Source organism: Gracilinanus agilis, chromosome 5, assembly GCF_016433145.1.
Source record: "Gracilinanus agilis isolate LMUSP501 chromosome 5, AgileGrace, whole genome shotgun sequence".
In the NCBI taxonomy this organism is placed as follows: Eukaryota; Metazoa; Chordata; class Mammalia; order Didelphimorphia; family Didelphidae; genus Gracilinanus; species Gracilinanus agilis.
This window is the reverse complement of record NC_058134.1, coordinates 196,310,389-196,321,435: the sequence shown is the minus strand read 5'-3', so window position 1 is coordinate 196,321,435 and position 11,047 is coordinate 196,310,389. Positions and strand designations below refer to the sequence as shown.

The window sequence follows — 11,047 nt, the reverse complement described above, 5'->3', positions numbered from 1 at the left end:
TCCTCCTCTGTTTGCTCGGTTGTCTGGATTTTCTCTGTGTAAAAGCTGTCGAGTGTTAAAGACTTCTTCTTTTTGTTATTATTCTTTCTCTTCTGAACCTCCTGATGCTGAGTAGCCATCATTAGCCCAGCAACTTCTCAGCTTTATCCTCGGGCTCAGTGTCTGTTCCCAATCTATTGGCTCCTGAGGTCTGAATTCTGGTTTTTTCCAAGGTCAAGCCCCCTGGTGGGTCCTCTTGCTTGATCCTCTGCTGGAGGTTTCTTTACAAGTCTCAGGGCGCTGCTTCCACAGTCGTATACCCGTCTGCACTGGTTCCCCACTTAGGCTTAGTTCTGCCTCCACCCACGCCTCTACTCAGCCGGCTCTCTGCGCCCAGCGTCCTGCTCCGGAGCGCGCGCTCAGATTTCGCTTTTTTTGACTTAATGGGGTCCTAAGTCTTGCTGCTGTCAGGAACAGGTCCCGGAGCTGCTGATGACTCGATGGGTGCCCCAAACTTGCTCTATTTCTTTTTAGCTGGGTTCGGAGCTATAGGTGAGTGTGGAGGGGGTGGGGGTGGGGCGGTTGCTCAGCTGGCGATTGAGTGAGTGAGAGCCCTTTTTAGCTTGGAAATGTCTCGATTCCACGTACCTTCCACGCTGTGCCCTGTTGTGGGGTTCCTCCGTTCGTCTGGACTTGTTTTTATGTCCCCTTGAGGAGTTTTGTATGTTTCGGTCAGGAGAGGTTAAGAGCTGCTTCTTACTCTGCCGCCATCTTAACCCGGAAGTCCATGGCTTTAACTTTTTATTTGACTCTTACTTTCTCTAGCCAGACTCTAGATTCTACAGCATGCTATAGGTACAATTATCCTTATTTTAGGGATGAAGAAACTGAGCCTCAGACAGTTATATGAATTGCCTCAGGCCATCTGACTACTAAATAGCAGTATCAGGATTTTTGTTTCCCCTTCTGTGAATTGATATTCACTCAGGGTTTTTCCCCCCTGTGCTTTCTATATTGAAGTGTCTTGCATCTGTGAGATGGACCAGCAGGCAATTGCAAGGGCTAGGGTAGGTACTAATACAACAAATGTGCTTCTCTGTGAAATGAGAAATATACATACAAAAATAGAATCATGGGATCGGAGATTCAGAGTTGAAGGGGACTTCAAAAACACTTTAATCCAGGCTTCTTATTTTACCACATATAAAGTGAAGATGAGTTAAGTGACTTGTGACCCAAGGAGTCACTCAGTTAATAAGTATCTGAGGCACAATTTCAACTCAGGTCTTCTTGATTTTAGGTCCAATACTTTATCCACTTTACCAGTTAACTCCCTCTAATTTAAGGAATGCCTATTATCAAAAAATGTGCCCATATATGGAATAGGTTTATAGTGATGACAAACTGAGCTAGAGATTATCCATCAGTTCTCCAGCATTTCCAAACTTTTCTGCCTCTTCCCTTATAGCCACTGTGATGGTGTGAACTTGACCTGTGAAGCCTGCCAGACGCCAGGAGATCTGCCGTTGTCCCCATCATTTACGACGGCCACCCCAACCACAGCATACCTGGAGGAAACCCCTGAGCCACCCCTGCACAGCTTCTACTGTAGCAAGATGCTGGACTTGGCTTTCCTGTTGGATGGCTCGTCTAAGCTGTCGGAGGCTGAGTTCGAGGTGCTGAAGGCTTTTGTCGTGGGTGTGATGGAGCGTTTACACATCTCTCAGAGGCGCATCAGGGTGGCTGTGGTGGAATACCATGATGGTTCCCACTCCTACATTGAACTGAAAGATCGGAAGCGGCCTTCGGAGCTTCGTCGGATTGCCAGTTCTGTGAGGTATCCTGGCAGCAAGATGGCATCCACCAGTGAGGCGCTGAAGTTTACCCTTTTCCATGTCTTTGGCAAGGCTGACCGCCCTGAAGCATCTCGGATCACCTTGCTTCTGACGGCCAGTGAGGAGCCCCTTCCCATGGCCAAGTCTATAGCTCGCTATGCCCAAGGTCTGAAGAAGAAGAAGGTCATCGTGATCCCAGTGGGCTTAGGGCCCCATGCTAGCCTCAAGCAGATTCGTCTCATCGAGAAGCAGGCACCAGAAAACAAGGCCTTTTTGCTTAGTGGCGTGAATGAGCTAGAGCAAAGGCGGGATGACATCTTGGGCTACCTCTGTGACCTGGTACCTGATATTCCTGCTCCTACCGTCCCCTCCAACACGGAAAAGGTTACTGTGAGTCCAGAGCTCTTGGCACCCCCAACTTCGACCCCTAGTAAACACATGGTTCTGGATGTGGTGTTTGTGCTAGAAGGCTCAGACAAAATTGGAGAAGCCAACTTCAACAAGAGCAAGGAGTTCATGGAGCAGGTGATTCAACGGATGGATGTGAGTCAAGGGAGCATCCACATCTCCATCCTGCAGTACTCTTACACGGTGTCTGTGGAGTTCTCCTTCAATGAGACTCAGTCTAAGAGACATATCCTGGAGAGGATACAGCAGATACACTATCATGGTGGCAACAGAACCAACACAGGGAAAGCCCTTCAGTATCTTTCTGAGAATACCTTCTCTTCTGGCCAAGGCACTCGGAAGCAAGCCCCCCATCTGGTGTACATGGTAGTGGGCAATCCCGCTACAGACGAGATCAAGCGCTTACCCCAGGACATTCAGCTGGTGCCCATTGGTGTGGGCCCCCATGCTAACATCCACGAACTGGAGATGCTCAGCCGGCCCAATGCTCCAATTTTAATTAATGACTTTGACAGACTCCCCTGGGAGGCTCCTGATTTGGTTCTGCAGAGGTGTTGTTCTGGCGAGGAACTGAGGCTACCTACATTACCTCCAGCTCTGGGTAATGTCTTTCTATTTTTATAGAGGAAGACCTAGGGATGCTGGATTTGATTGATGCTCTAAGATTTAGGGCCCAGAGCACCATTAATTCTGGGAGGAGAGTCTGGGAGCTGGAGACAGGTTCTGGGTTCTGATCCTGGTTTCATCACTGACTAGTGTTCTGGCTTTGAGAAAGAGTCCTTTTCCCATTCGTTGCTCAACATTCACAGCTCTAAATTTCCATTCCTTCTAAAATAGGGAAACTCATTCCTGAGCCATCTTTAAAAAAACAACAAAAAAACAACTCTCATCTTCTGCCTTAGAATCAATATTGATTCTAAGACATAAGAGTGGTAAAGGCTAGGCAATGGATATTAAGTGACTCGCCCAGGGTCACACAGTTAGGAAGTAGATGTTTGGGATCAGATTTGAACCTAGGAACTCCCATCTGGCTCTCAACCTGAGTCACCCAGGTGCCCCAAAGATACAAGAGATCAGCACCAATGTTTGACCTGTTTTGGGGGGAAGGTCCTGGAGGAAAACCAAGAATGATTATTTCATGGAGTGATATTTTTTCCTTCATAAAATCTTTCTCTAATTTCTCACTGTGGATGCTTGAAGTCTGCTGGGGGAGCACAGTCTTTGATCAAACTCAGGGCTCTCTAGTTATATGCAATTTTAACCCATGCCTTCCAATAAATCCTCCACACAAGACACTGAAGTCCTTCTTCTTAGTCCTTTAATGTTTCAATTGTACAAATCTACTATTTTTTGCCTTTCACAGGCCATCCTAAAATTATGTTGCCATGTTGAAGCATAGTGGTAGATTTGCTTGTATGTGATGACGCTAGTCTAAGTTGAGCCACTGAGGTGGGTAGAATTACTGACTTCTCATTAACTGCTTTTTACAATATACTCTTGTTCAATCCTTATACTAGACTCATAGGTTTTGAAGTCATCTCCCTCTAGCTCTACTGACTAGGATACAGTGGAAAGAGCACTGACTGGCTCTTAAGTCAGTGGACCTGAGTTCTGTGTAAATAGAAAATTTGTACCCATGAATTACATTGCCCAGAATCCTTCTCTCTTTAACTCTGCCCATGCTTGCGCTCTTCCCCTCTCCCACTCTCCCCTTCTCCTCCCCTCCCTCCTTTCCCCCTACCCCTCTGTGTTTGTTTCTCCCACATGTGCAGTCTGAGAAACTTCTTTCTTTTACTGAGGATACTACTTTCCTTTTGCTTCAAGTTATTATTAATAAACTTTATAACATATACTTGGAGTATTTGGATATTCATTTTTAATCTTACAGTTCCAATCCTTCCTCTGATACTTAAGACCTATGGGACTTTGTGGAAGTCACCTAACCTCTCAGGACCTCAGTTTCCTTATCTGCAAAATAAAGAGGTTGGGTCTAGCTTATTTCAAAGGTCTAAATCTATGACTCCATGACCTCTTCTTCTTGGGTCATTTCTACTTAGAAGAAAGAGATGCAATTTCCTCATCTTATTAAGGAGCAATTCCTCTATCCCTTGGGCTAGATTATTATCATCTATCCAAATGATGCCATCCTCACACATTATTATTCCCATCACATTTATGAGTACAATAATTTATTTCTTATTGAGTTTTGCCTCACAAAAGACTAGAGCTCAGAATTTGTAAACATATTTCTCTAAGAATGCCCCAGGCTGTCCATTTCACATCATCCTACTCTTCCCTCTAACTTTGCCCTCTACTCATATTCGTGAGTCTTTGTTTGTCTTGATCTTTTCTTGCTGCGGGTCTTCCATTACTCTGGAAGAGAGAGTGAGGCTGATGACTTTGTGCAATTCTGCCTCACTTAAGTCCAATCTACCCACAAGTCAAGATGTCACTCCATGATATCATTGGTCCTCTTTGAAAACAAAGGATGACCAATAGCCTTTGTTTTAATCTATATTGGAATTATAGTCTCCTGTTCTTCAAAGAAATATTTTCCTGTTGTGAGTGGCAGTGAGAATAGGAATATAATATGTCATCCTGGGACTTCTTCATGCCCAAAACGCTAGAACATTCTTGAATCTCAAGATTATATAAATTTTCTCACTTCTTTTGAATTTTAAAATTTATTTGTTTGTTGGTTACATTAAAATTCCTAGGTATCTCCCTCCTTCCATCCCTTTCCTGCACCAGAAAATATGTAATTTGGCAAAATGATATATGTGTATATATATATATATACATACATATATACACATATATCATTTTACACACACACACACACACACACACACATATAAAACTGTATCTGCTTGTTTCTATTTATCACTTTTTTCTCTGGAGGTAGACCATTCCCAAGTTAGTCTTCAAATAATATTCTATACTCTTGGTTCTGCTTTTTTCACTCTTCATAAATTTCTTGTAGGTCTTTCTATGTTTTTTTTTTTAAATTAACCTGCTCATCATTTCTTATGGCGCAGCAGTTTTCCATCATGATCATATGCCACAGCTTGGTTAGCTACTCCCTAGTTGATGGTCATTCCCTCAAATTCCATTTTTTTGTCCGCATGAGGAGAGCTGCTAGAATACTTAGAACATATAGATTATTTTCCTTTTACCCTGATCATCTTAGGAAACAAGTCCAGTAGTGCTATTGCTGGGTCACAAGGTATACATGGTTTTAGAACCCTTCTTTCTCGCTTTCAGACCTAGGTTGGACGTAATATCAGAGAATAGAAACTCGTGAATACAATGTATGCTACATAGACAGCTCTTCTGGGCACCCAGAGCTTGTCAGACAGCTGAAGACCATCCCGCTGTGCTAACCCCCACGTTATACTCATCCTATTTACAGATTGCACTCAGCCCTTGGACATAATACTGCTCCTAGATGGCTCTTCCGGTGTCCCAGCTTCTCATTTTGAAGAAATGAAGAATTTTGCCAAGGCCTTTATTAAGAAGGCTAATCTGGGTGAGTGGGAATGGGATGGATTAAGAGGGATGCTGGTACTTGTCCTACCTGGTTTGGGGGCTGACATAGTCTCTCTTATGTTTCTTTTTAGGGCCTCATGCCACTCATATATCAGTGCTCCAGTATGGAAGTATCACCACCATTGACATCCCATGGAATGTGCCCCAGGAGAAAGAATACTTACTGAGCCTTGTGGACCCCATGCAGCTTGAGGGGGGTCCCAACCAAATAGGTAATGGTGGCAGGAAGGAAAGAGCCAAGAGAACTGGGTTTCCATTTCAGCTCTGATGCTAATGAGCTGTGTGACTTTTGATGAGTCCCTCAGCTTCTCTGGGTCCAGTTTCCTCATCTATAATATGTACTTGAAATATCGAATATCCTTTAATATTCTTTATAAATCTAAATTCTGTGGTTATTTAGGCTAGCAGATTACCAAATACCAGATTATTGAAAACTCATCACAAAAGAGTTTCAGAGGCCTGGGAATATTGAGCCCTTCCTAACTCTTAAAATCACAATAAATTCATGAGAAAATAAATCTCGGTTTGGGCTTCTCAGTTCCTAACATCTCAATGAACCGTTTTCTTGGTTTCTGCCCTTGAGTTCAACTGGACATATTCTAAGAGGCCAGGGATGATGAATCAGCATTTTTTTAGTTCTATCCTTGACTTTTTGATGGAACTGAGGCCCATCATGTGACCTCAATGGGATTCAGTTTCCCCATCTCTAAAATGGATTGAATAATCTCTGCTGTCAGGAAAAAAAAATCACAAGCCCTCTGGAGCATCTTAAGGGAAGGCAGTCATTGCCAAATGAATGATATCTACAGGCTACAGGAATGAAGATTTCTTGAATGGTCTTGAATACAGGATATACAGTTGTCTCAGTCAAGCTGACTGGATAGTGAAGTAACAGTTTTTCTGTAACTGGAAGGCAGAGAAGGATAGTCTGCAGAGGTGAAAGATGGGAAGATATAGTGATGCTGGGGGAGGGCAGATGTTACATATGTCTCATTTACATAGCAGATCCTAGTAAAATAATTGAGAATAATATTCAGGGATTCTGGATTTTCATTCTCTTGATTTATATATAGTATATGTATATAACATGATACTATATAACATTGTAATATAATATAATATAATAAACATAACATAACATAACAAAATATAATATAACATAATAAATATAATATAATATTGTGTCATATTGCATCACATTATAATACAATATATGACACAATATAATACAATGTAATATAATATAGTATAATGTAATATAATATAAATACATATATATGTATCCATATAAAAAATGCACTTGAGCAGAACAGCCAAGTGGCTTAGTGGATAGAAAGCCAGGTCCAGAGATGGTTAAGTCCTGATTTCAAATGCAGTCTCAGATATTTCCTAGCTGTGTGACCCTGGGCAAGACACTTAACCCCAATTGCCTAGCCCTTACCATTCTTCTGCCTTGGAACTGATTCTTAATATTGGTTCCAAAACAGAAATCGAAGGTTTCAAAAATAACAACAACAACAACAAAAAACCACTTGAGAGTCGCTCTAGATGTAACAATAATAAAGGTCAGGATGAAGAAGGGGCACTGTAGAACTCTAAGCAGGCTGGATGTCTGCAGGAAGAGATGGAGATGATGCTGACTCACCTTTCTCTAAGTCCCAGCCCTATGAAAGGTGGCACTGAGAGCTTCTGGAATATTTTAGCCATGGTCTCAGGCTCAGCTACTTATGTTGCTAATGCTAATGAGGTACTTCAGCTCTGTCACAGGGGCTATGGCAGCCTTACCAGACTGGCTTCAGGTATCCCTTACTTTTCTCTCTGAGAGACCAGAGAAGAGTCTAGTCTAGACTTAGGCACACCTAAGTCTTAGGGACCTAGGGACTTAAAGACTTAGGGACACTTAAGTCCTATTGCTGAGACTAAGATAGAACTTTGAACAAGTAACTCGTTCCTCTGACACTCCTCTGACCCAGCCATTAAACTCGCCTAAAATAGTGGAAAGGGAAACAGTGACTCCTTGGAAGAAACTGGGGGCTTTTAGTCTGGAAAACAGAGACAGAGACATTATACTATATTTGAAGGCCTTCAAATATTTAAAGGGCTGTCACATGGAAGCAAGATTAGACTTGATTGACTCCTGAGGGTATGTCAATAGGTAGAGGTAATAGATAAAAGATAGTGGAAGGCAAATTTTAGCTCATCATAAGGGAAAACCTTCTTAATAGTTTTCTGGGGCAGCTAGGTAGTTCACTGGATAAAGCATGAGGCCAAGAGACAGGAGGTCCCAGGTTCAAATCTGACCTCAGACACTTCCCAGCTATGTGACCCTGGGCAGGTCACTTGACCCCCATTGCCCACCCTTACCACTCTTCTGCCTTGGAGCCAATACACAGTATTGATTCAAAGATGGAAGGTAAGGGTTTAGAAAAAATAGAGTTTTCCCAAATAGAAAGGGTTGCTTTAGGAGAGTGATTTCCCTGGCACTAGAAGTACTTTATCAAAGTCAAACAACTCCTTGAGAATACTTAATTAGAGCTTCAAGTTTCAAGTACTGTTTGAACTTGATAAACTTGATATTTCCAAGGTTCCTTTTTACTCCTGGATTCTATGAATTTGTGAAATTCTAGATATAGTATGATCACACCAGAATGAATTGAAATGAGATACCATCAGTGGACACAGATCTTTATTGGAGCCATGGACTTCCCCAAGAAAATGTGAGGGGCCACAGAGTAGTAGGTACTTATTAAATGATTAGAATTAAAATTTTGTTGAATTTTATCAGCTACTCAGAGGCTGAGGAGAATTTGTGAAAGGGGAAGAAATGAGATGTAGAGATGGGAGGGAAGAGGACAAATGATGGAGTCATCTGGTTGTTTCCATCTGAAGAGTAGGCCCCTGGACCTAAAGGGCACATAAATTATTGGCATTGATTTCTCAAAGCCACAGGATCAGTGCCTGGTACACAGTAGGTCCTTAATCAGTACTGACTGACAGGGGCAGCAAGGTGGATCAGTGGATAAAGAGCCAAGCCTGGAGATGGGAGGTCCCGGGTTCAAATCTGACCTCAGACACTTTCTAGCTGTGGGACCCTGGACTTAACCTCAATTTCTTAGCCCTTACTTGGAATTGATACTTAGTACTGATTCCAAGACAGAAGGTAAGGGTTGAAAAATACTGGCTGATTGATTGATTGGTAGAAACAAGTTCAGAAGGTACCATTTCTAACACTTGGTTCAAAAGCATTAGGGTTATGATATTTGTCATGTTGCTACCAATAATGACTTTATAAGGTCTGCTTTTTCTTCTCAGGGAATGCATTGAATTTTGCTGTCAGATATGCCATATCAGAAGTCCATGGTGCGAGGCCTGATGCTTCTAAGGTGATAGTCATCTTGGTAACAGCCGTCTCTTTGGATTCAGTGGATTCTGCAGCTGATGTAGCCAGATCCAGCCGTAAGCGTCTCCTTCTGTTCATTTTCCCACTAGGAAATATGGTATTGTTTTTTTTTTTCAGTTTCTAATGCATTATCTAATCATAAAAATACCCTAATATGAGCCTAATATATTCCTTTTGGTGAATCTTTAATCTGATTGATATAAGTCTTTTCTTCAGTGATGCAACCCATCCACACCTTCTTATTTTGTGTGGTGTCCTTGGTCCTTTTGTAAATCTGCCACCGGGACCCGTCCGGTACTTTGGGGGTTTTACAGATCTCTGTCGTCATATGATCACCAACGATGTATTCAAACTTGCCCTTTGTCAGGCCTTGTTTTCACTACATGACTGCCCGACCTTCTTTCTGTTCATATATCAATCCAGTGACTATAATTTGTGCTGCTTCTGTGTCATTCTTCCTTGCTAAGATTCTGCAGCCTACTCACATCCACCATGCTCCTTTCCATTGCCCCTTTGGGAAAGCCTCCAGCTTTGACTCTTTAGGTTCTCTGATCTTCCATGACCTGTTTAGATTCTGTGATATTCCATGACCCATAGATGTGCAACATTGCCAAAAGAATAATGATAGAAAAGATGGACCTTTGCTTTAAAGAGAAACTTGGCATCATTCAAGGCACTTCGCCATTCCATGAGGAAACTGAACTTGCTTTCTTCTCCACATTCAGTTCTGGGTCCAGTTCATTGTTCATGTTCAAGATACACACTCGTGTGTGTGTGTGTGTATTTATGTGCACATACATATATTTTGCATGCATACATATATACACATATATTCCAAAGTCTAGCTGATGTGTCCATTCAAGATACATCTATATATGTATCTGTCTACACACACACACACAACACACACATATATGCTACATATGCACACCAGTTCTATGGGTTATTCATCTACCCCCAAACCTTAATCTGGACAACTAGCATTCTTTATCTTCCTCTGGGCTTTTTCCTGGACTCTTTAGTGATTCTGGAGATCATTTCGGGTTCTGAAACACATCTGTTCATTTTAGAGCCTCAGGAGTAGTGTTATATTCTGAGCATCTGAGGACATTCATAACTCCCAATGGTTACCCAACAGTGAGATCTGGTTGAGTATATTATCCAATGTACATAAAACAATAGAACCTGTGTACTTGTGTCTGTCCCTTTCCACTTCGGACTACCAGCAGCTCGGGAGCACGGGGCTACATCTTCTATTCCACACTCTACAGATCCCTCTGGTTCCTACCGTGGGACCTATTTGCACATGCAGGAGGAGGCATCAGAGTAATCCTGGTCAAGGATGCTGATGTTTTCTGCTCATAATATTTTTTTTCAACCCCTTTTAAGTGATATTCTTTGTTTTTCCATTAATATGCCTTATATGACCAGCATGATTATTCATGGGAATAATTTATTTGCAAGGATTGAGAAAAGCAACCAGGTACCTCTGTTGCATAGCCTCTCAGTAGAAAGCCCTATATGAAATGCTGTGAGAGCAACCTTGGCAGATCTCTCCACTTAGGAGCTAAGACCCAGGGAACTTAAATGACTTTTACAAGGTCACACAGGAAGTAAATTCAGAGGTGGGATTTGAACTCAGGCCCTCTTGACTTCAAAGCCAGTGCTCTCTCTATTATATTACTCTAGCCTTCTATATTCTGAGGATCCATTCTAGCAACATGAGATGCTCTTGTATCTGACCTACTTTTTCTATTGGAGGTGATTTAACAGGTCTGACCACCCTCATATTTTCTCCAACGGGGAGCTCTAAAAATTGAAGAGACTGGCTGGACGCATATTAAAAACACACATACACACGAGATGAATATATCTT

At 42.1% G+C, this 11,047-nt stretch overlaps 1 protein-coding gene across 1 annotated transcript in view; it reads left to right on the top strand.

The window, feature by feature from the left end:
* VWF (von Willebrand factor) overlaps positions 1-11,047 on the top strand; it is a 211,659-nt gene that overhangs the window by 141,081 nt on the left and 59,531 nt on the right. The window contains exons 27-30 of the mRNA XM_044677836.1: positions 1,448-2,823; positions 5,635-5,751; positions 5,843-5,983; positions 9,084-9,227. Of these exons, the coding sequence (XP_044533771.1) occupies positions 1,448-2,823; positions 5,635-5,751; positions 5,843-5,983; positions 9,084-9,227 (1,778 nt within the window). The remainder of the gene's footprint in view (positions 1-1,447; positions 2,824-5,634; positions 5,752-5,842; positions 5,984-9,083; positions 9,228-11,047) is intronic.